Source organism: Capricornis sumatraensis, chromosome 17 (genome assembly GCF_032405125.1).
Source record: "Capricornis sumatraensis isolate serow.1 chromosome 17, serow.2, whole genome shotgun sequence".
NCBI lineage: Eukaryota > Metazoa > Chordata > Mammalia > Artiodactyla > Bovidae > Capricornis > Capricornis sumatraensis.
Genome location: NC_091085.1, coordinates 77,846,537 through 77,874,033, shown reverse-complemented (window position 1 = coordinate 77,874,033; position 27,497 = coordinate 77,846,537). Strand labels below are relative to the sequence as shown.

The window sequence follows — 27,497 nt, the reverse complement described above, 5'->3', positions numbered from 1 at the left end:
CACTGAGGGTATCGCAGCTCCTCCCCGCCCTCATACAGGGCTGCCTGACCTCCTTCCCCTCCTCCTCACCCCTGCCTCCCCTTCCGGTTCCACTTGCTCCCAACCACACCTCTTACCTGTTTTCCAATTCACGAAGCCTGAGAGAAGCCAGAGCTTCCTTCCCAAACCCAAGTGGAAGGCCCCAGGGAGGTAATGAGTCTGAGGGACCAGCTGGCAGCCTAGCCCGCACAGCCCAGCATGCCCCGGGCATCCTCCTCCATGCCCACACGCAAGAGCTCGTGAGGCCCCATGGCAGGCCTCTAGGGCAAGGGCGAGCATCCGTGCCCTGGGATGAGAGGCGGGAAGGCCCCGCCCCGCAGACGCCAAGCCTGGCGAGCCCCTGGCCGCCGGGGGTGGGGGCGGGCTCAGCTGCGGGAGACGGGCGCTCAGGGGCCGAGAGGGCCCGCGAGCCTCACGCGCCCTTGCTCCTTCCCGCCAGGGCTGGCCCTCCAGGCCGGTTAGTTCACCGCGCTCCCGTTTCGCAGTGTACGTGCACTTCACCTAGTTTTACACGTACTCAACAGTTGATTTTAGAGCCAGTAAAAGAGAAGACCAAGCGATAAAGTAGAAAAATGCATTTAGAAAAAAAGAAAATAAAAAGCCAAAAAGGCAGATGGACCATCAGGTGGGTGGATGGCTGAGCCCAACTAGCCACACGAGGTTCAGAGCCAAAGGCGGGCTTCCCTTGAGCCCACCTCTGAGCACCTTCGCCCGGTGCCACCACGGGGAGGCTTTCGTTCTGCTTCCCTCAGAGGAGACGGTGGAGGGCGCGGGCGAGGCGGGTGCGCTCACCTGCAGCAGCAGCAGCTGGGCCGGCCTCTCGGGCACGGAGGTCATGAACTGCAGGTGCCTGGCGCGGTCACAGCCGCTGGTACACAAGGTGGGGCGCAGCAGGCGCACGACAGCGCGGTGGTCGCCGGCCTCGTACAGCCGCTGCGTCTCCTCCAGAGACTGGCAGCGCTCCAGCGACCGCAGGTTCTTGTCAATCTGGAAAAGGCCCAGGGTCGCTGGCTGACCAAGCCATCACGGGCCCCCTGGGGCGGCCAGGGTTCTGCCCTTATCAGACCCAGACGAGAGGCATTCACAGCAAACAACTGCTTTACAGACAGCACCTCTGTGAGGGTCAAGGCGTGCCAGTCTTCAAAGAACAAATACACCAAAAATCACAACTACCCCCAAAGCACAGGCTCCAGATAGAGGATGCTAAAACAGTTAGCCAGCCTCCCAGCCACACTCCAGCAACCCAGCCTCCTGGGCTGGGGTACGAGGCCGCAGAGATCAAGCAGGCCCCGGCCAGAGGCAGGAACCCACCACCGACCCCTGAGTCCTCTCTGCCAGGAGGCCTGCCAGACACGGGTAGCAGGCCGCTGCACTGGGCCTGGCCCTGAAGCCACTCTGCAGAGCCTGACGGCCACCCTCAGCCCAAGGACATGTCACAGACACGGAGCTGTGGGTGGGGGTTGGGGGCTGCACAGTAAGGCCAGGAGAAGAGTCACAGGCCGCTGGCCAGCCCAGGGCCAGAGCAATGCTGGTCTGCTTCTGGGGACGTTCCCTTCATCCTGCTGGAGCGGCCCCGCCACACGGGCCTGGGAGCCAAGCAAGACCCCTCCCCACCCCCAGCAGACACCCCCCCGCCCCGTTCCCAGCCGGCTCCCATCCCTGGCCCCCGGCAGGTGCTCCATCAGGGCTGAGCCTTCAAGTCCACGGCACCCTGAACACCAGGGCTGCCTCTCCCGGGCCCCCTCCCGGCCTGTCTCCTAGTCCGTACGGACAGGTCAGGCCTTTGACAGGGAAACACCGTTGAGGAAGCTCTGCTCACCTCCTCCAGGGAGACCACTGAGTCGTTGTGGAGGTTGGGCAGGCGGATGACCACGTCTCTCTGCTCGGCCCCCGCGGCAGCTGAGCTCTGCAGCATCTCCGTGCAGATGTCATAGTTCTCCAGGGCCTGCTCCATGTCTCCCTGGGCAGAGGAGGTGCGCTCACCGACTCGCCAGGGCTGCCTCCCGAGCCCCTCACACGGGGGGCACCATGGGGGTGGGCTGGCCGATCCCCACCTTCCCCCCTACACAGCAGCTGGCCAGAATGGAGGCTCAGCACGCATCTACTGAACGGATGAACGAACGAATGATCCACACCACGGCCCCCAGGGGAGCGCGGTGACCCCTGTGGCAGGGGCGCACGGCCCAGAACCTGTCCAGGGCTCAAGCGGAGGTGACAGAGTTGTGACTCCACTGGGCCTGCCCCACTCTGGAACCAACTAACCAACTGAAGGGTGCCACGGTGTTCAGGGGGCTGGGAGCCAGCCAGCCCGCCCCAGTCCTCCCCATGGCTCTCAGTAAACACAAGCAAAGGGCCAAGGCCACGAGGCAACCTCTCTGGGTCCGTGGGGCCCACGAGACCCTCCCGGTGCTGTGGCTAGGTGGGTGGTGGGCACGCTGGCTCCAGGACCCTGAAGATCCCCCCGACACCGCGCTTCCTGACGCCGAGCCCAGTGCCCAGGTGCTATCAGGCACGCACACACACGCTCCATCATGCGACCAGCCCCTCCCCTCCGTGCTGGGTGCCCAGGCTTCCTCCCCAAGCAGCTGCCCCCAGACCAACCTGCAGCGCCAGGAATCGAGCCTTCAACCAGTACACGCGGACCACAAACTCCAACCAGCCTTCCTCAAACAGGTCCCGTTGGGATGAGGCAAACGACAGCTGCAGGAGGTCCCCCAGGAAGTGGGCCCCTGGGAAGTCGGGGCCGAACCTGCCATTCAGCACGCCTGCGGGGCAGTTCCGAGGAGACACTGAAAACCGTCAGGCCGGAAGGAGTCAACCTCATGAGTGGGGCCCAGATGCCCTCCTGCTCCCCGAGGCCCTGAGCCCTCGGAGCCCCATGGTCCCAAGTGGCCAGCGTCAGAGCCCGACGGGCCCAACAAGGATGCAGAAACCCTGGGGCTCGCAGGCCTCACCAAGCAGACTGCGCTGAGCATATCTGGGGACACGCAAAGTGTCCAGTGATGACCTGAGGAAACAGAGGTGCCCCGGCCTTCATCCCGAGTTACCAGCAGGCAGGTGGCTCCCGTGGGGCTCAGCCACTTCTCAGAGGCCCAGGCCTTTCCTGGCCTGACGAGGTGGCCTAGGAAATGTGCCCTTGGAGGAGGGACTTGGCCCCGGCTCCTGCCCCCTCCAGAAAGTGGGCCCCCATGGAACACGGATGGGGCCTACCTGCAGAGCTCCGGCCCTTGGTCAGCAGCCACTGGTCCAGCTGCAGCTCCATGCAGGAAAGAGACATCAGCATCATCTCCTGCAGCACAGGCGCGGGGTCAGCAGGGTCAGCAGGACCCCGACGCCAAGGGGACCTGACGTGCGGGGGGCCCGACGTGAGGGGGCCCAGGGGCCAAGGGTGGGGACACAAGGAGCCTCAGCTAGACTCGACTCTGATGGGGACACCACTCTGCCCTCTACTGTCCATTCCCTGAGTCATAACCAGTGGCTGCTGCCAGGATCTAAGGACAGATGGACCTCCCTGGGATGGACTCAGGAACACCGGTGAGACCCACCCGCCCCCTGTCCTGGGGACCGTCCCGTGCAAGAGGCAGCCCTGCCCCCCGCCAAGCGCAGGCCCTCAGCCCTGACAGCGCCCGGGGTGGGGGCATGGCTCCCCCGCATGCCAGGAAGCTGAGGCTCAGCAGTAAGGGGGCGCCGGCCCAGCCAAGGGGGCACAACTGACAAGTGACCCAGCGGTCTGTCCGGGGACCAAAGCTCGGCCCCACCACCACGCCCCCCTGCCTCGGGGGGGCGGACCCGGGCAGACGCCGCCGGGAGGCAGTCCCAGACGCGTCCCAGCAGAGGCTGCCTGCCCAGGGGCCCCTGACCCACACGGCCCTGAGCACCTGTGAACCCGGGGCTGCTCCACCTCTGGGAGCCCTGGACGCCCCCAACGCTGCCCCTAGAAGCAGCTGCCCTCCTCCGGGGAAGAGGGGCCAGAGTGCCCTGCAGACCCACCTGGATGTGCCGGTTGCTGCAGTCCCTCAGCAGCGGGTTGGGCAGGCTGGCGCTGTGCCTCCGCCAGCTGTGGTAGGTGCTGAGCACGACCTCCGCCAGGCCTGGCGGCCAGCGCAGCAGGAACCTGAGGCCCATGCTCTTCAGGAAGCGCACCATCAGCTCCAGGACGCCCCCGTTGCTCAGGTTCCCCAGCAGGAAGGCGTGCACGTCCTGCTTCTCTGCCGGAGGGACGTCCCGACGTGAGGGGGGCCCGACGTGAGGGGGCTCCAACGTGAGGGGGGATCTGACATGAGGGGGCTCCAACGTGAGGGGGGATCTGACATGAGGGGGGCCCAACGCAAAGGGGACCTGACGTGAGGGGGGCCCGACGAGAGGGGGAGCCCGACGTGAGGGGGGATCCGACGTGAGGTGGGGCTCCGACGTGAGGGGGGCCCGACGCAAAGGGGACCTGACATGAGGGGGGCCCGACATGAGGGGGGATCTGACATGAGGGGGGTTCAACGTGAGGAGGGCCTGACATGAGGGGGCCGGACGTGGGGGGGGGCCCGACGTGATGGGGCCAGATGTGGGGGGGGCCCGACATGAGGGGGCCCCGACGTGAGGGGGAATCTGACATGAGGGGGGCCCAATGCAAAGGGGACCTGATGTGAGGGGGGATCTGACATGAGGGGGACCAGACGTGAGTGGCGCCCGATGCAAAGGGGACCTGACATGAGGGGGGCCCGACATGAGGGGGGAACTGACATGAGGGGGGTTCAACGTGAGGAGGGCCCGACGTGAGGGGGCCGGATGTGGGGGGGGGGCCCGACGTGACGGGGCCAGATGTGGGGGGGGCGCGACATGAGGGGGCCCCGACGTGAGGGGGAATCTGACATGAGGGGGGCCCAACGCAAAGGGGACCTGACGTGAGGGGGGATCTGACATGAGGGGGACCAGACGTGAGGGGCGCCCGATGCAAAGGGGACCTGACATGAGGGGGCCCGACGTGAGGGGGGATCTGACGTGAGGGGAGCTTGACGTGAGGAGGGCCCAATGCAAAGGGGACCTGACGTGAGGGGGGAGCCCACCGTGAGGCGGGAGGCCTGATGTGAGCAGGGGGCGCCGACGGGAGGAGGGACCTCCATGCCAGGCCTGCCTCCTTCCGGAGAAGAGGGCGGCAGTGTGGAGAGCCCGCGCCCCCCACAGCTGTGGATGCCACCTGTCCAAGCCTCCCAGCTGGGGGGTACAGTCTCACGCAGCAGCACAGCGCCCAGCACTCAGCCACACTCAACAGTGAGACGCACCTTTGGGCCAGCAAGGCCCGTACCAGGACGGCCCAGCACCTTACTCGGCCGAGCTCAGAGCTCAGGCGGGACAGAGCCAGACAGCCCTGGGCCAGCCCTGGACCACCACCCAGACATGGCCCCAGCAGCGCCCGCGGTGCCCACTCCTACCAGACTCCATGAACGTGGCCGAGTCGGAGGACAGCCTGTGGGCCCCCGCGCTGGGGAAGCTCTCCAGCTTGGCCTCTGGTGGGACTTCATAGCTGTTAAAGGGGTCGTCTTCCTCCTCAGGGTCCAGCTTTCTCAACCTGCAAGGAACACACGAGACTCACACCAGCCCGGCTGGCCCCAGGCAAGGAGGCTCCGCCTCTGCAGGCCTTCATGGCCGGGTCTGGCCCGTGCCTTGCCTCTACCCATCCCATCAGGTGGTCACCAGGCATTGGGCGGCGGAAGTCGGAATACAGCCAGGGATCAGCGAGCCCTGTCCACAGGAAGCTGACCTTCGAGTGGGAAACACAGAAAGGACCCACACAGAGACTGATGCCCACAGGGAGCTGGAGACAGCGGCCGCAGGACTTTGCCTAGACAGCAGTCGGCCAAGCCTCCACATGCTGAGGCCCAAAATGCGCTGGAGGGGCAAGGCAGGGGGGCCAGGTGGCACCTCCACGATGCCTCACAGTGCTCTGGGCTTGGGGGAGAGGCGGCCACTCCCGGAAGATCCCCCAGGGACTCCGCTTTTAGTTGTCCCCGCCACCCCCCACGGATGGACAGGTGGTGCCTCCTGACCTCACGGTGCACAAACGCATCCCCCGCCCCCTCTGGGGACTGCACCCAGCCAGCCACTACGAGCCCCTGCCAGCCATTCGAGGAAGCTGACGCGAAAACCACACAGGAAACCAGCAGTTGAAACAAAGGTAAAAGAGAAGGAAGACGCCATTCCCCACCAGCAGGGCTGGGGAACAAGGACCCAGGCGGGGCAGCGGGAGGGGGCAGGGTGGGAAGTGGCTCCCCCGCCGGGGCTCCCACCAGGAGGCCTGCTCGAGGAGGCGTGGCTCGGAGGAAGCCACCAGAAAGCCCACGTCCTGCTCCCGCTGAGAACGGCTCCACTCGGGCACGTCCCTCGCCCCTCAGAAACAGAAAGGCAGGGAACTAGGAATGCCAAATCCCGTGGCCAGAGATTCACGAGCCACGGGGAGCTCCTGGCCACCCCGCCCTCATCGGCCTGGATGCACCACCCTGGAGCCGACCGTCAGGAGACAGAACCAGCCGAGGACCCCAGAAGGGTGCTCACAGACACACAGCCACCTCCCAGACCCCAGAGCCACAGAAGGGAGAAAACGGTGCACAGTCTCAAAAACACACACAGGGCACGGGAGAGGACGCCCCGGCTCACAGGACGTGCCCCTCGAATGTCGGTGGGCAGACAGAACCCGCCTGCTCTCTGCACTCAGGCAAAGGCGGTAGGAAGTCTAGCACCAGGCCCCAAAGCGTCTGAGGGAGGGGAGAGGGCAAGACGCCGGAGAAGACCCAGGGGACGAGCACAGGGGCGCAGACCCCCTTCCCTGGGCAGCCGGGCCCACCTCCTCCTGGGAGGCTTCTCTGGGGAACCCGAGAAACAGGGGACGACTCCCAAACCCGCCATCCACTTTCTCAAGCCCCAGGGACCCTGCGAAGCCCGGAGAAGCCAAGCGGGCACCTCCCTGAGCACGGGCCCCTCCCGCGGGCTGTCCCGGCATCTGCGCCTGACAACGGGAAGCCCAGGCTTGAGGCGTGAGCAGGCAGCCCCAGCTCTGAAGACACGCGAGTTCCGCTTCCTGCCTTCAGGACGTTCGGAGGCCCCAGTCCAGGGGCGGAGGAGGCACCCACAGGGGAGGGCGGCCCCAGAACCAGAGGTGGGAGGGAGGCGGGAGGCTGTGGGCCTCCTCTGCTGAGACCGACAGCGCCGCACCTGGACGGCAGGAATTTCAGCAGCAGCTCCTGGAAGTCCACCTTCTCTTCCTTCTTGCATTTGGTGTTTCGGACGCGGGCAGACCGCCGCTTCGCCGTCTCCCCGCTCTCCTCGGAAATCTTCTTCCGTTTGACCCCTTTCTTGGATTTATCTCCCCCGGAGACATCACCTTTACAAAGAGAGCAAGTTGAAAGCTCAGGAGACTTGGGCCAGGGAAACACACCTCAAGGCATTCAGTCATTTTATAACCTGCCTGCACGTTTAACTTAAGGCTTCTCGGACATTCAAGAAATTTTCCATCCCCTCTAGCAAAAAAGAGCCTGAGAAAAGACCATTTCAAATCCCTTAATCTCACCCCTTTCTCACCCACAGGCCAGGCCTCAAGACTACTTTCCATAGCTACAGAATGCCAGGATCTCAGGGTCAAAGCCCCTCCACCGGCTGTCCTGGGATAGGGCTAAGCAAGCAGCAGGGACCCTGACTCTGCCCAGGCCCGAGGCCCAGTGACAGGATATGGGCAAGAGGGTCACATGATTCCTAGCAGACAGGTGTCACTGGTGACGAAGTTAAGTTAGACACCATTACATACGAGTTCATTCAGAACCTTCTTTAGCCGCCACGTAGGCTTTATCAGGGACACAGCAATCAAGGAAAGGCTCAGAAGCTTTGGTCCAAAGTGTTTTTGGAAGGCTCCAATGATGATAAAAATCAGTAATGCCATTCCAAGGGACATGACCACAGACAGTGGTGACTGCTGGCTGCTGCTTAAGCTGGGAGTGTCAGTGCCCAGCAGCACAGCGGGCAGGGCAGGGGGCCTGAGGAGCTGCGCCCGAGGCCAACCCCACCCCCAGGGCCCCATTGTTGAGGGAGGCTGGCCAGCAGCCCGGAGCTCTCCTGCAGGGCCAGGCGGCGGCAGGACCCGGCCTTTGGAGAGGGCGGGGCTCACCAGCTCCCACTGCCGCTCAGCAGACAGGGCCCCCTGAAACCCTCCCCGGGGCCCGCTTACTGGTGGGGACACCCGTCTCCAGCAGGCTGGGGCTGTGCAGCGGGAAGCTGGCCGTGGCCACTGGGGTGAATGCCAGCACGGGCTCTGGCACGGAGGCTGCAGGGCTGGCGCTGGCAGGGCTTGGCTGGAGCACACTGACAGGCACTGCCTCCTCGGGGGACGCGGGACGCTGTCTGGGGTCCTGATAGTCAGACAGGTCGATCCTCTTGCCCAGGCTGGGCCGCGGGGGCTCGCACGTGGTGAGGTGGTGGTATGTGGCCAGCAGGCTCTCACCGAGGCACCTCCAGCTGCAGGGAGAAGGTCACCACGCGGGTTCAGCACCCACCACAGGGAGCCCAGGGCCCAGGCCGCTGTCCCCATGAGGGCAGGGGGCCGGGGTGACTGACCGCTGATGTGGAGCCGCTGGGCTGGAGCGGGGCCCACACCCTCCACACTGCCCGCAAGAGCCCCAAGGCATCTCAGCCCCACCAGGCAGGGGCAGCTGCGGGCTCAAGTGATAACCCCTTCTGAGAAAGGTCCCGCCTTTACCGCCTGGTGGCCTCGCCCTGCGGCCACTCGTCTGACTTCCTGGGGGAGGGCTACTGACAAGGGTGTGCTCTAAAGGGGCCCCACAGCTGCTGGGCCGGAGCCCGCCGGGCACAGCCCGAGCACGCGTGTGTCTCATGCAGAAGCCGTGTTGCGTGTCGTGTTGTGCTGAGGTGCGGCCCGGGCTGCGCTGCTCGCTGTCTGCTGCTCTGTGCTCTGCGTATCCCGTGTTGTGTTGCGTGCCATGCTGTGTTGTGGTATGACGCAGTGTGGCGTAAGGTACCCACCCACCCATCCCTGAACAGCTTCCCAGGCCCTTCGACTAAAAACCAAGGCCTCCACCTGTCGCCAGGGTGCTGCCTGCCCCACCTCACTGCCTCACCCCGCCCAACACACCCTCACCTTCGCTCAGTTCTGCAAACAAAACCGCAGCCCACACGCTGCAGGGCCTTTGCACAGGCTTCCCTCTGCCCGACCCATGCCCACTCCTCCCTGGACTCCAGCTCTGGCCCTAAACCCTCTCCAACCCACGCAGCAGCGTGACCCCGTCATGAACGTGGACTCGCAAGCAGGATGCCAGGCCCTGGGGGGGTGGGCTGCTCCCCACCCACTCTTGGCCCCTCAGAGCCCTGATGGCCCCCGTCCACCTTCCCCTCTCCCCTCGGGCGGGCGGTGAGAGGGGCTGACAGGAGTGTGGCAGGTGGTGGATCAAGGACAGCATGGAGAGAGGGAATCCCAGCAAGGGAGGCCCAGCCCATGTCCTGCGGTCACCTGCCCGTGTGCCCCGTGTCTCCACCCATGCAGGGCCCAGCGGCCACCTGGTACCCCGGACAACCTACGTGAGGAAGGGGATGGGCTGCACCAGCTTTAGGTCCGGCTCCTTCTCACGCACCGTCAGCGCCTGCCGCCTCCTGCGCAGCCCCAGGGCCTCATCCACGATGGCCTGCGACTCGGCTGCGCTCACTGACACCTCGTGGATGGACATGTCACTGAGAGTGTGAGGGACAGAGGCGTGACCAGGGCACATCAGAGCCATGGTGCAAATCCTACACACCGGCATGCAGTTAATACCCTGTAATCTGTATTAATTCTTCCCACAAACAAAATTAGCACTTGGGCTGCAAAGGGCAGTAATTAGCGTTCTCAACACCCACGTACACAGCATGACTAACGCCCTTTAATCTGCTCACAACCGGGCAGCGGGCCTTCACCCACATCAGAGGGCCACGCTGACGGCAGGAAACCACATGCCACTCTCATCCTTCGCTGAAGAGCTTATAAGGATTTCACTATCCCACACTGCCCACCTGAAAACAGCCCTCAGAGCAGCCAAGCTCACCAAAGCCGACGGAAGTCAACAGCAAGGGCAGGAGCTTGAGGCCTGGCATGCCTCCCACAGACACACCTCTGCCAGCGGAGGTCCCTCCCTGCAGGGCTCCCCCGCACTCGTGGGCTCAGCACCCACCTCCCCAAAGAAGGGCAGCCTCTCGGGATGGATGGGAATAAGAGACGTGGTCTCCTGAGGCATAAACACTGGGACAAATGACCGCTAACCCCTAGTGGGGCCAAGCTGGTACCACGGGCGGGGGCAGTGGCAACGGAGGCAGCCCGAGCTCGGCAAGCTGCCAAGGGGGGTTTGGGAGCCAGAGCTCGGCAGAGGCGGGCGAGCAGGCCAGGGAGGGGCGGGGACCCCGGCGAGGGCGCCTCGGAGCCAGGGAGGCGGACAGGGCAGGGCCAGCAGGGCCATCAGGGCCAGCCCAGAGCTGCTGGGCCCAGGCCCGCTCTCCTCCCGGGGAGGCAGACAGGAGGACTGGGTGTTCAGGCTGCAAAGGGCCCCCCGGGCGACGCTACTGAGCACGGGCCCCTCCCAGAGGCAGACAAAGAGGGTCAGAGGCGGGCTGGGCAGCGCGGAAAGCCCAGCCTCAGAGCGGGGAAGGCGGGCACGAGCTGGACAGAGCCGGCCCTGGGCACGCGCAGCAGAGGCGCGGGCAGGGCGGAGCGTGAGCGACCCACCACTGGAGGAACATGCGGAGCGAGTCCTGGCGCAGGCGCGGCTGGTCCTGGAAGATCTGCTCCTTGAGCACCAGCCCCTTGCTGTAGCGGCAGTCCTTCTCCAAGGCCTTGCAGATGAAGTACAGGCATGCTGGCGGAGAGACAGGCACGGCCTCAGGCTGCACTGGCACCCTGGCCTCGCCGGCGATGCCAGGGAAGGGGCCCTGCTCTGGGGGCCAAGAGACGCCGGGCAGACAAGGATGCGGCAGTACCTGGACCCATCCAATCAGGAACCATTTCTGAAAAGAGTAACCCCGAGGCTGCCGGAAGGGGAGGACAGGCTGGGCAACCTCTCTGGGGAACAGGGGGGCGTCACACACAGACCTTCGATCTAGCCCACCCTAGGGGGCCAGCTGCCTGCAAACGACTGCCATCTCCCTCCGCTCTGGACTGGATGGCTCAGGGCCCGGCCCAGCTCCCCAGGCTGCGTGCGGTTGCAAGGCACTCTCATCAGGAATGAGCAGAGGAGGACAGAGTGGGGAGAGGGGAGGAAAGCCAGGATGGAGGGCCGGAGGGAGGACGGAGCCAGGCCCCCTTGCCAGCCACCCACTGAAGGAGAGCCCGGCTCCCAGGGGAGGGCCGGGAGCAGAGAGAAAGACAGAGGCCCTCTGCTGCTGTGCCCGCAGCAGAGGGAGGCCTGCCTCCTTGGCTCCGGGATGCCCATCGGCCCTCACAGGCACACACACCGCTCAGTGCCCAGGGCCATCTTCCGCTCAAGATGGGTTTACCAAGTGCAGAGCCTGAGCCAGGGCACAGAGATGGCAAGATACTGAAGGCCAGGCCTCCAGGGGGCGCTCGAGCTCCAGGACGAGCCCACGGAGACAGGGAAGATGCAAGCGCCAGAGTCAAAACGGGGAAACGGGCAGCGCACAGACGGCCACAGACGCACACACACCTCTGCAACGGGACGCGAGGGTCCGCGGCCGGAGGAGAGCCCGCGAGCGAGCGGGTGGTGCCAGCCGCGCAGAGAAGAGGACAGACAGCAGAGGCCCAAAGGCGGAGGCCGCGGGCCGCGCAGAGGAGAGGACAGACAGCAGGGGCCCAAAGGTGGAGGCCACGGGCCGCGCAGAGGACAGACAGCAGAGGCCCAAAGGCGGAGGCCGCGGGCCGCGCAGAGGAGAGGACAGACAGCAGAGGCCCACAGCGGGGGCCGCGAGAAATGCCGGCCCTGCCTGGGGGGGCAGGGGTGGCTGAGCGGGCTCTGGGGACCCAGGGAGAGGCTGGGGTCGCCTCGGGCAGTGACCACAGGGAGGGGACCAGCAGCTGGCCCCTGCCACCAGGCTCGAGCACATGGAGCCAGGGAGGAGTGTGGGCCCAGCCTCCGCCACCCTGTCCTGCCCCACCCACACCTGGAAAGGGAAGGAAGAGCCGTCAGAGCCAGGAACTCCCGGCTGAAACCTTCACCCAGGCTGGGCGCTGGTGTGTGTCTGTGCCCGAGGCCAGCTACCCTGCACCCTGTCCTGCCCAGGGCCCTCCTGCAAAGCCGCCAGGAGGAGCTGGCCCAGGAGGCCCAGGACCCCGTCAGCGCCCGCCTCGGGATGGCCCACAAGGGGCCATGTGTGCCCTGCAGAGCAGAGGGCCAGGCAGGGCAGCGAGTGACGCCACCACAAGGCAGACGGGGGCTCCATCTGGCACAGGTGTTTCCAGCATCCACGCTGCTCTACAGAGGGGGCAATGATAAGCCGCGAGGAGGAGGAAGTGAGCTTCCGGCACTGGGAGCGAGACTGCAGCCACCAGACCGCCCATTAGCAAATCACAGAGCAGGCCTGGGGCAGGAGGCAGCGGCGCTGGAGGGAAGGCTGAAGGGAGCCCGTCTTCCCACCATGGCGCCAGCGGCAGACCGCGACTGAGGAGGAGAGCGAGCAGAGCACAGCGGGGAAGCAAACGCACCTCCACTTCCCCTGAACGCCGGGCAGACAGCCCTTGCGCGTCGGCGCAGGCCCCGAGCCCAGCCAAGCCGCCCACCCGCCCGCATGCCGACGCAGCGCGCGCAGGAGAACTCAGCCGCGCCCCACTCACTGGTGTAGTCGCTGAGGGTGTACAGGACAGTGATGAGGTTGTCCAGGCAGGGCCAGTGGTCAGGGTTGCACCGCAGCCCTTCCTCAAACGCGTGGCGAGCCAGGGGCACCCGGATGAGCCTCAGGGCCACGTGACCGATCTTATACCAGAGGCTGACGTCCGTGGAGTCCAGCATGACCGCCTGCAAGCAGCGCCGCAGACGCGTGCTCAGTGAGCCCCGCCCTCGCCAGCAGGCATCCGAGGGGACAGCGCCACCCCCGCTGCCCAGAGTGCCCAGGGACGACAGGGGAGCCACGCGGCCCCCAGGGGCTGCCCGAGGCCCGCGGGGAGCACCTCCAGGTAGAACTCCATGGCCGTCTCCAGGTCCTCCCGCTGGGCGGCCAGCTGCGCCAGGTTCTTGTACGTGGAGTACTTCAGCATGAGCCCAGGGTGCTTCAGCCCCTCCTTCTCGTCGCCAGACGGAACCGCCTGGGAACGCGGCAGAGAGGTGCAAAGTGAGAGCCAGGCCTGAAGCCTCCGCAGGCCGTCAGCAGGGCCCCGGCCTCTGTGCAGGCCTGGGGGCCAGTCCAGAACCACCCTCCACTGGAGAACAGTGTGGCCCTGGGGGTCTTTCAAGGACACCCCCACCCCCACCCCAGCTCTGAGCACACAGACGAGAAAGGCCAGACCCCTGGGACGCAGTTTGCAGGCCATCTGGGCAGCAAGACAGGGAGGGGACGCGCCCGACACGCCCGGCACACCCGAGGGCCCGAGCGCGGACGGCGGCGCCCACAGCACACGTGCTCTGCCGCTTCCCAAATCAGGAGGCCCTGAGCCATCCACACGGCCGCCTCCATGCTGAGAGCGGACAGAGCGCCGCAGCTGGCAGACTGTGACGTGCGCGTCTCTGGACTCGCCCAACCTTGGAGCACCGCAGCAAGGAGGGCGTTCCGCACGTGGGAAAGCCTGGCGCACTCACCTCCCGCAGCAGGCGCGCCTCCAGCAGCTCGTGGTAGGCCTTGGCGGACTCCTCAAATCGGTCGTGCTTCTGCAGGTCCAGGGCCTTGTGGTACAAGGCAAAAGCCTCTGCTTCCTGAAAAACCAAGACGGGAAGCGTTTTCCGAGAGCACAGAGGTGTGTCTCTTCAAGCCGACCGTGCGTGTGGGGGCTGCACTCCAGGCTGTGTGAGCCGGCCTCGCTGCAGTGGAGACGGTCCTGAGGCCCCACCCTCCCAGGGGCTCACTGCTCAGCGGCCCCCCAGGTGGACACAAGCAAGGTGGGCTCAGCTGAGTCCAGGCACCAGCAGGCAGCAAGCCGAGGGCACAGCCCGAGCAAGGCCAAGGTTCCAGGAGCCCCGCTGACACCTTCTGGGGGGGGCGGCCACGTCAGCCAGAACAACCCAGAGCCCAGGAGGGAAAGGAGACTCCAGGGCCAGCTGCAGAGGAGCCCGTGACCACACACCTGTGCCTCCTTCGTCTGGGTCTTGTGACTTTTAAAGCTCCCTTCATGATCATCTTCGACCGTGGAGCTGGCATTCAAGGCTGCGATTCGAATCTAGGGGCAGAGGTGAGAGGGAGGAGAGCTGCTCTTAGATAAAACATGGCTCATCTCGTCAATAACCCACAAGGCGCACAGCTCTCTGTAGCACACTCTGCCTCAAACAGCTAGGCCTCCCCAGACGTGGGGCTGAATGGCAGGTGGCCACCCAGGGAAAAGGGGACCTGGAGCATTCTGAAGGGACCACGCCAACCGGCTTAGGGAACGTGTCCACTACAGAAGGGCCAGGCTGGGGACACCCAGCAACAGCCTGATGCAGCAGAAGACCCAGGCACCAGAAAAACAGCCTCCAATGACACGGCTGTGTCTCTCTGCCACAGCGATGCGGTCCTGCCAACCACCCACAGGACGGCGGACACCCACACCCTCGAAGGTGCCCACAGCCCCACTCGGACAGCCTTCAGGGCCCCCAAGAACCCGGCCCTCCCCCCGGAGGGAGGCCGAGCACCAGCACATACCATGGTCGGAGCCTCTGGCACAGGCAGCTGCAGCGGGCAGGGCCAGCCCACTCGGCTCCTGGGGAGGGAGCAGGACAGGCTGAGGGGGGCCAGGAAGAGCCGGGCCCGGGGACGGCTCGGGAAGAGTCCAACGACTCTGCAGTCTGCCACCTGGGGAGCCCCTGGCCTAGGGACAGAGCGCCCGCCCTGGCCAGACAATTGGGGACACGGCGGAGAGAGCCTGACACAACCCCGGGGCTCACTGCTCAGCACAGTAGTACACTGACGAACAGTTATTTCTTCAAAAGGTGAATAAAATGGAAACACAGGCAGCAGGTAGAGACCAGGTCACCTGCCCAGATGGGGAAGGTGAAGGAGGAAGGCCTGCGATAAGACTGGGGTGCAGGCGGTGGCGGGGGGGGGGGGGGGGAGACAGGGGCCTGGAGGGCGAGAGGGGAATGTCAAAGAAAAAACTATGCGGAAAACAAAGGAAAAACTTAGAGGCAGGCAGACCAGTGTGAAACCTGTAGAAATTTCACAGACTGGTGAGGACGTGGAGAAATCTGACCCTCACACCCTGCAGATGGGAATGAGAGCAGCGAAGCCTACTGGCAGCGGCAGCTGCTCAGAGTGCTAGGGGCCACTCCCAAGGGAAACGGAGACTTGTCCACAGCAAAGCGCGCCCACAAATGTGCACAGCATTGTTCTGCATGGCAGACTCCAGGTGGGGGCAACTCAAACGCCCATCACCTGACGAATGGACACAGAAACTGTGGGCTGCCCGGACAGCCAGTGGGTTATCATTCGGTCCTAAAACAGGCCCAGCAGCTGACGAATGGACACAGACGATGTGGGCTGCCCGGACAGCCACTGGGTTATCATTCGGTCCTAAAACAGGCCCATCACCTGACGAATGGACACAGACGATGTGGGCTGCCCGGACAGCCACTGGGTTATCATTCGGTCCTAAACCAGGCCCGGCAGCTGACGAATGGACACAGACGATGTGGGCTGCCTGGACAGCCACTGGGTCATTGTTCAGTCGTGAAACGGACCACAGTGCAGCACCTGCTGCCCACCGCGGGCACCGTGAGGGCACAGCCACCGAAAGAAGCCGCCACCGAGGCCACAGGCTGCCGAGCCCACCCATGTGCCCGCGCAGATGCCACCAGGCCACAGCAGCGGGAGAGAGGCGGGGCCAGGGAGAGGGCCTGGTGGGGTGGCTCCTGCCGGGACAGGGCCCCTTCAGGGGGAGGGGACAGAGCTGGGGGGTGCACAGCTGGGTGGACACGCCCACGCTCGCGGGTCTGTGGGGTCTGCTAAAGGGAGACAGGGCAGGAGCCTGACTGCGGCAGGGGTGCCGAGGGCACGCCCCAGGGGGAAGCCCACAGAACTGAGCCCTCAGGGGCCTCCAGAGGGCAGCAGGGTGCCGGGCAACACCGGGCTCCAGCCGACGCAGCACCACCAAACGCTCCAGGGAGGGCAGAGCGAGGCGCCAGGAAACGGCCCAGCCGGGGGTCAGCACAGAGCCCCGCGTGGGCCCAGCAGGTAGTGTAACTGAGCCTGGGCAGAGACTGAGTGTGTGGCCACGACTCCCGCCAGCAGAGCTCACGGCTGCGCCCTCCACACGGGCTCTGTGGTCTCCAGGGCGAGCTCACGGCTGCGCCCTCCACACGGGCTCTGTGGTCTCCAGGGCGAGCTCACGGCTGCGCCCTCCACACGGGCTCTGTGGCCCCAGGGCGAGCTCACGGCTGCGCCCTCCACACGGGCTCTGTGGTCTCCAGGGCCCTCACAAGGAAGGAGGAAGGACAGTCTCCTTCGCAGGCAAGGGCGACACTGCCCCACTAGCTCGCTAGCTATCTCATCTCCTGGTCTCTACATTCAAACAAGCAAAGCATGCCGCTCATTAGCTCTGGAAACGGTGGCTTCACCATAAACTACGCTGTGATGGGCACTGTGATCACCAAACGGCCAGGGGGCGGGGGGCGGGGCGCGGTAGGGAGCAAGAGCAGAGGAGAAGCCGGAGCACACGCAAACGCAGAGGGATTTTTTATCGCCCAGAACACAGATCTTTTAAAATCCAACTATTTATTTTTGCATCAATACGAAAATCATCCGAGGAGTTAACCTCATAGAGCCTGGCATCCCAGGGTATTTGGGAGAACACTGCCATTTCTTCTTCGAATTCTAGGAACTTTATACGCATCTTATTTGGGAACATAACATAGCTACCAATTCAGTGGACACGTAAGGGAGAAATGGACATTTCATGTGGCCAAATAGAAGGAAACTTCATTAGCGGAATACCTATGCCTGTCTCTACAAAACGCATACAGGTAGCAGAATATGTTCCTAGTGGAAAATGGAGTACTCAAAATATGGACACTTCTAAAACCTTACCCCGTAGGTAGAACATGTTTGTGTTATTTTGGCCTAAAATGCATAACTTCTCTCTAATCATGAGAAAAGAGCAGACAAGCCTAAAATGAGCAATATTAGACAAGCAGCAGGCACCCCACTCCAGTACTCTTGCCTGGAAAATCCCATGGACGGAGGAGCCTGGTGGGCTGCAGTCCATGGGGTCGCTATGAGTAGGACACGACTGAGCAACTTCACTTTCACTTCTCACTTTCATGCACTGGAGAAGGAAATGGCAACCCACTCCAGTGTTCTTGCCTGGAGAATCCCAGGGACGGGGGGGCCTGGTGGGCGGCCGTCTATGGGGTCGCACAGAGTCGGACACGACTGAAGCGACTTAGCAGCAGCAGCAGCAGCATGGCCAAGAAGTTAATAAAACACTGAATAACTTTAAGGACAGGGAAAACCATAGGCTTGACTAGACGGACCTTAGTCGGCAAAGTAATGTCTCTGCTTTTGAATATACTATCTAGGTTGGTCATAACTTTTCTTCCAAGGAGTAAGCGTCTTTTAATTTCACGGCTGCAGTCACCATCTGCAGTGATTTGGAGCCCAGAAAAATACAGTCTGACACTGTTTCCACATCTATTTCCCATGAAGTGATGGGACCGGATGCCATGATCTTCGTTTTCTGAATGTTGAGCTTTAAGCCAACTTTTTCACTCTCCTCTTTCACTTTCATCAAGAGGCTTTTTAGTTCCTCTTCACTTTCTGCCATAAGGCTGGTGTCATCTGCATATCTGAGGTTATTGATATTTCTCCCGGCAATCTTGATTCCAGCTTGTGCTTCTTCCAGCCCAGCGCTTCTCATGATGTACTCTGCATATAAGTCAAATAAGCAGGGTGACAATATACAGCCTTGACGTACTCCTTTTCCTATTTGGAAACAGTCTGTTGTTCCATGTCCAGTTCTAACTGTTGCTTCCTGACCTGCATACAGATTTCTCAAGAGGCAGGTTAGGTGGTCTGGTATTCCCATCTCTTTCAGAATTTTCCAGTTTATTGTGATTCACACAGTCAAAGGCTTTGGCATAGTCGAGAAAGCAGAAATAGATGTTTTTCTGGAACTCTCTTGCTTTTTCCACGATCCAGCGGATGTTGGCAATTTGATCTCTGGTTCCAATGCCTTTTCTAAAAACAGCTTGACCATCAGGGAGTTCATGGTTCACATATTGCTGAAGCCTGGCTTGGAGAATTTTGAGCATTACTTTACTAGCATGTGAGATGAGTGTAATTGTGTGATAGCTTGAGCATTCTTTTATGGTTTTTCCTGTGGTCATGTATGGATGTGAGAGTTGGACTGTGAAGAAAGCTGAGTGCCGAAGAATTGATGCTTTTGCACTGTGGTGTTGGAGAAGACTCTTGAGAGTCCCTTGGACTGCAAGGAGATCCAACCAGTCCATCCTGAAGGAGATCAGTCCTGGGTGTTCATGGGAAGGAATGATGCTAAAGCTGAAACTCCAGTACTTTGGCCACCTCATGCGAAGAGTTGACTCACTGGAAAAGACTCTGATGCTGGGAGGGATTGGGGGCAGGAGGAGAAGGGGATGACCGAGGATGAGATGGCTGGATGGCGTCACAGACTCGATGGACGTGAGTCTGAGTGAACTCCGGGAGATGGTGATGGACAGGGAGGCCTGGCATGCTACGATTCATGGGGTCGCAAAGAGTTGGACACGACTGAGTGACTGAACTGAACTGAACTTTAAGGACTAGGGTTGCAACTATATAGAAAAGTGACAGTTGAGTTAATAATATTGTATCAGGATGAATTTCCTTTTACTGACAATTGCACTAGGGTTATATAAGATGTTAAAGTTAGGGAAGGGGGGGCGGGGGGGGGGGAATTTGGAAACTCATTGTATCATTGTTGCAATTTTCCACACTGGAGTGGGTTGCCATTTCTTTCTCCAATCCATGAAAGTGAAAAGTGAAAGTGAAGTCGCTCAGTCGTCCCCAACTCTTAGTGACCTCATGGACTGCAGCCTACCAGGCTCCTCCGTCCATGGGATTTTCCGGGCAAGAGTACTGGAGTGGGGTGCCATTGCCTTCTCCGAGTCTAAGTGCAGTTTAAAAGACAACCTACAGAATGGGAGAAAATATTTACAAATGGTGCAACTGATAACGAATTAATTTCCAAAATATACAAATACTTCTCACACAGCTGAATATTGAAAAATACACAATCAAAAAACAGTATAAGTTCTAAATAGACACTCCTCCGAAGAAGACATACAGGACTTGCTGGACACACCGCCCAGTGGTTAAGACTCCATGCTTCCAAAACAAGGCCACAGGTTCAGTCCTTGGTGGGGGAGATGCCACATGCCACAGGGCAACTGAGCCCACGTGCCAGAACGACCGAGCCTGTGCCATGGCGTCCTCAGCCCGCAACTGCTGAAGCCCAGGCACCCTAGAGACCGTGCTCCAAAACAAGAGAAGCCACCACAGTGAGAAGCCTGCGCGCAGCAAACAGATAGTAGCCACACAGCAACAAAGACCCTGCACAGCCAGAAATAAAAATACAGGCGGCCAAAAGACACATGGGGCTTCCCTGGTGGCTCAGACCGTGAAGAATCCGCCTGCAATGCAGGAGACCTGGGTTACATCCCTGGGTTGGGAAGATCCCCTGGTGGAGGGCATGGTGACCCACTCCAGTATTCCTGCCTGTAGAATCCCCGTGGAAAGGGGAGCCTAGTGTGGGGTCCTAGAGTCGGATGCGACTAAGCGTGCAAAACACACATGAAAATATGTTTAACATCACTAATTATTCAGTCAGTTCAGTCGCTCAGTTGTGTCCAACTCTTTGCAACCCCATGGACTGCAGCACACCAGACTTCCCTGCCCATCACCAACTCCCAGAGCTTACTTAAACTCATGTCCATAGAGTTGGTGATGCCATCCAACCATCTCATCCTCTGTCGTCCCCTTCTCCTCCTGCCTTTAATCTTTCCCAGCATCAAGGTCTTTCCCAATGAGTCAGTTTTTCGCATCAGGTGGCCAAAGTATTGGAGCTTCAGCATCAGTCCTTCCAATGAATATTCAGGACTGATTGCCTTCAGGATGGACTGGTTTGATCTCCCTGCAGTCCAAGGGACTCTCAAGAGTCTTCTCCAACATCACAGTTCAAAAGCATCAATTCTTCGGTGCACAACTTTCTTTATGGCCCAACTCTCACATCCATACATGACTACTGGGAAAACCACAGCTTTGACTAGATGGACCTTTGTTGGCAAAGTAATGTCTCTGCTTTTTAAAATGCTACCTAGGTTGGTCATAGCTTTTCTTCCAAGGAACAAGTATCTTTTAATTTCATGGGTGCAGTCACCATCTGCAGTAATTTTGGAGTCCCCCCCAAAACAAAGCCTCTCACTGTTTCCATTGTTTCCCCATCTATTTGCCAATCAGAAGGGCCATCATTAAAAAGTCTACAAACAACAAATGCTGGAGGGCATGGAGAAAAGAAAATCCTCTTACCCTGTTGGCGGGAATGTAAACTGGTGCAGCCACTATGGAGAACAGTAAGGAGGTTCCTTAAAATACTAAAAATAGAGCTACCATATAATCTTGCATTCCCAGTCTTAGGGATGGGGGGTGGCGGGGGACGATGGACCTAATTTGAGTTTGCTTTTCAACTATTTAAAAACGTAAAAACCATTCTCTGCTCTTGGGCTGTAGCAAAACAGTGGGCTAGTGAGCAAAGAATGATTTCTACATTTTCAAATGGTTGAAACACTTCGGGACACAAGAAAATTACGTAAAACTTACATAAGACTCAAACTTCAGTGTCCTTAAATAAAATGTTATAGAAACACTGCCCCACTCTTACATACTGTCTTTGGCTGTGTCCCAAGTACTTACTAGACAATGTAGAGCCCCCAAGTACTCATATCATTATAAGTATACACATAGTCACAAGAAATAATAATATTATAAAAAAGCAAAGAGAGGCCGGCTAACTGGAAAAGACAGTGATGCTGGGAAAGATTGAAGTCGAGAGGAAAAGGGGACGACAGAGGATGAGATGGTTGGATGCCATCACCGATTCAAATGGACATGGGTTTGGGTGAACTCCGGGAGTTGGCGACGGACCGGGAGGCCTGGCGTGCTGCAGTCATGGGGTCGCAAAGCGTCGGACACGGCTTAAGCAACAACCAAAAGAAGGGTCAACACGGAGGGAAGCCCAGCCGCGTGGAAGCCGCATACACAGCACGCCCTGCAGTGACCCAGGCGCCCGAGAAGCGAGAGGCCCCAGAGCCGCCTGCGCAGCGCCCCCCGCCGCGGTCCGGAGCCTCGATCGGCCCCAGGGGCGGCGGGGCGGCCGCGGCTTGCAGCCTGGAGCCGCCGGGCCGCGGGGGGAGCCGGGGACGCGCGACACCACCCGCAAGGGGCGCTCACCGCGCAGCACCGCCGCGAAGGTGGAATGGAAGGACGCGAGGCGGGGGCTCAGCGCGGGGCCCTGCGCCGCGACCGCCGTCCCCAGGCGAAGCCCCCCACTCTCAGGCCGCCGGGCTGAGCAGGGAGCTGGCTAGAGGCCCCCGCCGGGCCGCTCCGGCTCCCGGCCTCGGTCTCTTCGCGGGGAGCGCTGGCGCCAGCCCGGCCGGGCCCCGCGCCCGCCGCCCCTCAGGCTTCCGCCCCCACCCCAGCCCTCAGAGTCGCGCCCCAACCCCGTCGCCCGCGGGCTCACCAGCCGTCTCCACAGCAACCGCCAGGGCGGCCGACCCCCAGCGCCGGCCGGCTGCGCGCCTGACAACAAGGTGCGCTCCCATTGGCTCAGGCGCCGGCTGCGCCGGCCAATCAGAGAGCGCGCACGCGCCGTCCGGCGCGCGGGGCCCCGGCTGCCTGCGGACGCGGCCACGCGCAGAGCTCCGAGCGCGGCTGCGGACTCGGCGCCAGCTCCCACCAGTCCTGGTAGCTAGGAGGCGCCGGGTTGGAGGGGCCAGGCCCGCGGCCCTGCACAGTAACTACCCTGCGCAGTAGTATCAGTAACGCACTACTGTTTCAGACTTCGGACAGGTGCTGTGGAGACCGCGGCGACGTGGGGACACTTAGAGCGAACAGGGGAAGGAAGAGCATCCTCGTTGACGTTTACCCGAAGCCTAAAAGACACAGATACAAGCAACTCTTGACGCAGAAGATAAAAGGGCAGACCTAAATGTATGACCAGAAACTATGAAACTCTTAGAGGAAAACACAAGCAGAACCCTTGATGACATAAACCAAAGCAAGATTCACGGGAAATAAAAAACAAAAGTAAACAAGTGGGACCTGATTAAACTTAAATGTTTTTGCACAGCAAAGGAAACGATAAGCAAGGTGAAAAGACAGCCCTCAGAATGGGAGAGAATAACAAATGAAACGACTGACGAAGGATCCGTTTCCACAATATACAAGCAGATCTGAAGGGTTTCCGACGCAGGGCCTGGGACTTAGGGGGCAACGGTCTTGGGAGCTACGTGTTTTAGGAAGGGGCTTCACACTGGTTGACATTCACAGAGGCCTGAGTCCAGCAAGAAGGATTTAAAGTACAAATGTTATGGCTTTCCCTTTGACTTTAGTAAAATCATGGTGAAGAACTCGTAGACAGTTAGGTACAATAAAGCTTTATTGATATGCCAGGAAGTACAAAAATAACTTAATCACCAACCTTAATTTGGGGTATAACCTGGTGGGAGGTGGTGGTGGTGGGAGGGTTTAAACAGACCATAAACAGGTGGTTTCAAAGTTTCAGAGATAACTTGCAACCTTGGATACAGCTCTCACCCCTGAGTTGTATCATGAAAGATGTTCTGAAGTGAAACTTGAATAAAAATGGGGAGGGTGTTCCAAGCAGCAGGGAGCTGTGTAGCAAAAGTCTGTGCTGAGAAACAGTGCAGGCTATGCAGGAGTCTCATGCAGCACCGTGTTATCAAGGGGCAAAATGGGGGGCCCTGATGCCCGAATGGGTCAAGGGGCCAGTCCTCACTGCAAACAGATGACCTCACTCACTGATGAGGATGACACTGATGAGGAGACCAGATTGGATGCTGTTACCTTGTGGTCCTGGAAAGGTTTTAGGCCTGAATCCCTCCTTGAGCGCTTCAACCACTCATTTACCTCCAACCCACAAACATTCCCTGAGCCCCTTTGGGAAGCAGGACATCCATGCTGGCAGAAGGAATGAGTGCCGAGACAACTGGGACAGGGAGCCAAGGGTAGGACCTCCAATCTGTAGCTTTTAACAAGTTCTCAGTGGTGGTCAAAGCTATGGTTTTTCTAGTAGTCAAGTATGGATGTGAGAGTTAGACCATAAAGAAGGCTGAGGGCTGAAGAATTGATGCTTTTGAATTGTGCTGAAGAAGACTCTTGAGAGTCCGTTGGACTGCAAGGAGATTAAACCAGTGAATCCTAAAGGAAGTCAACCCTCAATATTCACTGGGAAGGACTGCTGCTGAAACTGAAGCTCCAGTACTTTGGCCACCTGGTGAGAAGAGCTGACTCATTAGAAAAGACCCTGATACTGGGAAAGATTGAAGGCAGGAAGAGAAGGAGATGACAGGGGACTAGATGGTTGGATGGCATCACTGACTCCGTGGGCATGAATCTGAGCAAGCTCCAGGAGGTGGTGAAGGACAGGAAAGCCTGGCGTGCCGCAGTCGCGAAGAGTTGGATGCAGCTGAGCCACTGAACAGTGGTGGCCAGGTAAACACGGTGGGCTCAGTAGGCTCAGGCACATTCCTTAGGAAACTTATTAACCAGGCAGACTGCAAAGCAGTTTGGTATTCATTGGTGCACAAGAATGATCAAAGCTTTAAGGGGGCAGGGAAAGTATTGCCCAGAGATGTAAACGCTGCATCTGGAAGAAAGCTGAAAAGGAGACTTCCATGCCACACCTCCACCCCCCACCCCCACCCCCACCCCCACCCCACCCCCGCATCCTCTGCAACGCAAAAGCATGATATGGCTTTAGATTGGCGGCAGGGGCCGGGGCAGTAACAAGATTCCATTCATTCCATTTCCAGAAGCAGAGGCTGCATTTCTGGGTTTGCCATTTGGCATGTGGATCTTACAAGGTACACAGCTACAGAGAATTCTCAGCAAGACTCACAAGAGACGATGGGAGTCTGGCAATGCCCAGGGAAGGGCCCTGAAGCCCGGGCTGAGGGCAGGAATGTCGGGTCAGCAGAGTCTGCAGGAAGGCCTAGGCGGGACCAGTTGCCTGCCGCTCCCCGCCAGCCTGAGCAGGGGCATGAAGAGGAGCGACTCCAAGAAGCCCTCCACCCTGATTCCAGCAGCCAAATATAAGACATGAAACACAGCCCCTGAGGACAGGAACAGCCCACCTCCCAGGTTCCCTTAAGGTCCCCACTTCATAAACCAACCTGCTGTCCAGAGTGACCCAGAATGCCAGGGGGTGTGGGTGGGGGAAGGCAGTGGCAAAGGGAAGTAGAGAAGTCAGGTTTGAGACAAAGCTCGCTTAATTTATTTGTTGTGAGGATGGGGAGGAGAACCACACGGAGGTGCCAGAAGCTGGTGTCCACCAGGCCCTCACTGCCAGGAGGCCTCTCTGGAAGGGCTGTCAGCTCAGAGGCCCTGGATGCCCTACACGCCCATCATAAAAAGGTCATGACTGTCCCCTTCTTGCCAATCTGCCAGCGCTCCAAGGGGAAAAAGCGGATCATTATCCTTCAGGAGATGGAGAAAAAGATGTCATCAGCTCTTTGGCTAACGCCTTACATTCTAACATCCCCCTAGCCAGACATACCCACTGTGGGCTCCAAGGAGCCTGCCTTAGCCCCACCAGGCATTTTGCAAGCCTGTCTCACCCCATGAACACTCTCCGCAAACCCCGGACAGGGCAGTGGGCATGTCAGGGGTGGAATGGTGGCTGCACACCGTCATCACCCACCCGGGACAGACAGGCAGCCTCTGTGGTCACTGTATGTGGGTTCATGGGGAGCCTTCTCTCTCCCAAACTGCAGGCCCCCAGGAGCACACATGTGCAGTATCCCAGCCCCTGTTTTTGCAAAGCCTGGCTCAAGGAGTCCAGGCATAAGCACCTCCCTCCCCACATTATCTGTGGAGTGAGTGAATGAGCTCCTCTCCCAGAAGTGACAGGAAGTTCCTTGTGCAGAAACAGGATACTTGGGATAACCTAGGGCCAAGGAGGTATATGTGACAACCTCAGTTGTCCCGTCCCATCTGTAAATGGGCATAATGGAGCTATCTCCATTGTGGGATGAGATGTCCCCATAATGGGATGGCATGTCCACATGGGGGCTGTAGACAGAGGCACAAAACTTCGAAGGATCAAATGGGGTCATGCATGTGAATTACCTATCAAATCTCTGGTATGTGGTAAATTACAGGTTGCTTATCATTGTTAGAATTCTTATGGCTCCCCAGATTAAGGGCCAGGTCTAAGCACCCCCAGAAGTGACCATTCTTCACCCACTCTTTCTGGGCCAACAAAGGCTCCATTCTGAAACGTTCTTTCAAGATTCTTATGCAGTTAGTTCCTCATAGGCATAGACTCGGCTTGGGAATATTTTTCACCCAAGAAGAAACCATGACCTTGCCACGGAATCCCAGGTTTGGGAGCCATGGGGCCTTCTTATTAGAAGCCGACTCATTAGAAAAGACCCTGATGCTGGGAAAGATTGAAGGCAGGAGAAGGGGATGACAGAGGACTAGATGATTGGACGGCATCACCAACTCAATGGACATGAGTTTGAGCAAGCTCCAGGAGATGGTGAAGGGCCTGGAAACCTGGTATGCTGCAGTCCATGGGGTCGCAAAGAGCTGGACACAACTGAATGACTGAAAAACAATCACCGAGGGCTTCTTGGGAACCATTTGATCCATGCCTCTCTATTCAGAGAAGAGAAGGTTACAAACCAGACATGGCTTAATTCCAGGTTTGTTTGGATTCCCCCACCTGCATGGGACCCAAAGGTCACAGCCTCAGGACATACCCAGAATTCCTCCGGTCCAGCTTAGAGAAGTTCTAGAAGATTACTCCTGTTTTCCCAACATATGGAAAAACCTGAGGGCAGATGATAGGTGGCTTTGGTTCTGCCGGGGTAGCAACATTCTGCCCTGTCAGGTGCCAAGGCAGGTACAGTAGTGTCGTCCCATGCAGTGCTCCCAGGAGTGGTTAAAGGGGAGCCTTCCCATTTCACAGATGGAAACACGGAGGTCCAAGAAGCCATACCTTGCCCAGGTGTCACAGGCACCACTGCAGAGCCAGGAATTCATTCAATTCCACTACCACTCTCAAGGTGGGCCGTCCACCGGCCCATGGGGTCAAGGGCCCAGGCGGCACCAGATCCTTCTTGTCCAGCGTGAGGAATTAATTTTCCCCCCAAACTTAGGAGGGGCCTGAGGTGGGATCCCGGCCCCCAGTGGCACAGCAGTCCCAAGAGGGTCCTCTCCCTGCCCCCCCCCCCCCCCCCCACGCACCGGTCCTCGGCCAGGTCCAGCTCCTTGGTGAGAAACTCGAAGAAGCGCGCGCTGTGGCCACGGTTCTCCTCGGCCGTCCCCACCACACCGATGGAGGAGACGAGCAGCTGGGCGCTGGGCTCCGCCGAGCCGTTCACCACCATGGCCAGGCCGGACCGCACCGTCACGTTCACGCGCTGCGGGGACACGGGAGTTTAGCCTGAAGGCGGCGTTAGGCGGGGATCGTGCTGAGGACCTGGGGAGCGCGGGGTGCAGACGCGCGAGCTCCACGGGGGTCAGGGCTGGGGGCACGGGTCGGGGTCCTTGGAGGTCACTTCGGGGTCACGGCCGGCCAAGCCGACACGGAGCACGTGTTGCGGACGGGGCCGCAGGGCCCTGGAGTGCGGGAGGACGGAGTTGGCGGCGGGCGGGCGGGCGCGGAAGAGTCGGGGTCACGCTAGGGAAGCGGGGTCGCAGATAGAGCCCGACCCCGGTCCGCCAGCCTCCTCCCCGCCCCGTGCTCCCCAGCGCAGGCTCACGTCCTCAGGCTTGCTCAGGATGGCGGCAGTGGCCGCGCAGAGCCGCTTCTCCAGCCCCGCGGGCACGCGGCCGGCGGGCAGGCTCGTGTCCAGCTCTACGAACGGCATGTGCAGCGGGAAGGGTGCGAACGGTCGCCGGGGAGAAACGAGGCGCGGGGTCCGGGTCTGTGTTCTTGAGGGTCGGGCGACGGGGAGCGGGGGCGGGGCGCAACGGAAACCTGCTCTCCTCATTGGCTGGACAGAAACTCAGCGCCCCCTGATTGGCTGTCTGGGCTACATCCCCCCCGGGTCTCAGCAGAGAGCCGC

General features: G+C 60.3%; 2 protein-coding genes across 3 annotated transcripts in view; both read right to left on the bottom strand.

Moving 5' to 3' along the window:
* CABIN1 (calcineurin binding protein 1) overlaps positions 1-21,956 on the bottom strand; it is a 75,319-nt gene extending 53,363 nt beyond the window's left edge. The window contains exons 1-15 of the mRNA XM_068989478.1: positions 21,920-21,956; positions 14,836-14,893; positions 14,282-14,374; positions 13,800-13,913; positions 13,175-13,309; positions 12,842-13,022; positions 10,784-10,913; positions 8,246-8,532; positions 7,240-7,408; positions 5,463-5,599; positions 4,030-4,247; positions 3,250-3,328; positions 2,641-2,828; positions 1,859-1,999; positions 832-1,026 (exon numbers count right to left, since the gene is read on the bottom strand). Coding sequence (XP_068845579.1) covers positions 832-1,026; positions 1,859-1,999; positions 2,641-2,828; positions 3,250-3,328; positions 4,030-4,247; positions 5,463-5,599; positions 7,240-7,408; positions 8,246-8,532; positions 10,784-10,913; positions 12,842-13,022; positions 13,175-13,309; positions 13,800-13,913; positions 14,282-14,374; positions 14,836-14,838 — 2,070 coding nt within the window. The 5' untranslated portion in view covers positions 14,839-14,893; positions 21,920-21,956. The remainder of the gene's footprint in view (positions 1-831; positions 1,027-1,858; positions 2,000-2,640; positions 2,829-3,249; positions 3,329-4,029; positions 4,248-5,462; positions 5,600-7,239; positions 7,409-8,245; positions 8,533-10,783; positions 10,914-12,841; positions 13,023-13,174; positions 13,310-13,799; positions 13,914-14,281; positions 14,375-14,835; positions 14,894-21,919) is intronic.
* Positions 21,957-24,696: 2,740 nt separating this feature from the next.
* On the bottom strand, positions 24,697-27,454 carry LOC138093992 (D-dopachrome decarboxylase). Of its 2 annotated transcripts, XM_068990176.1 has the most exons (4): positions 27,192-27,454; positions 26,674-26,849; positions 26,187-26,257; positions 24,757-24,897 (listed from the first exon to the last, which is right to left on the bottom strand). In XM_068990176.1, exons 1-3 carry the CDS (start codon positions 27,420-27,422, stop codon positions 26,227-26,229), a joined length of 438 nt encoding a protein of 145 aa, XP_068846277.1. In that variant the 5' UTR covers positions 27,423-27,454; the 3' UTR covers positions 24,757-24,897; positions 26,187-26,226. The 2 variants fall into 2 exon arrangements, with proteins under 2 accessions (XP_068846276.1, XP_068846277.1); XM_068990175.1 differs by lacking the exon at positions 26,187-26,257 and having other exon boundaries at positions 24,697-24,897; positions 27,192-27,440.
* Positions 27,455-27,497: the final 43 nt, after the last annotated feature.

Coding starts and splice junctions, on each gene's coding strand:
- LOC138093992 (XM_068990175.1), bottom strand. CDS start 27,422: ATGAGGAGAGCAGGTTTCCGTTGCGCCCCGCCCCCGCTCCCCGTCGCC. Junction 26,850..27,191: donor TCCTGAGCAAGCCTGAGGAC/GTGAGCCTGCGC, acceptor GTGTCCCCGCAG/CGCGTGAACGTGACGGTGCG. Junction 24,898..26,673: donor CTGGACCTGGCCGAGGACCG/GTGCGTGGGGGG, acceptor CATCTCCTGAAG/GATAATGATCCGCTTTTTCC.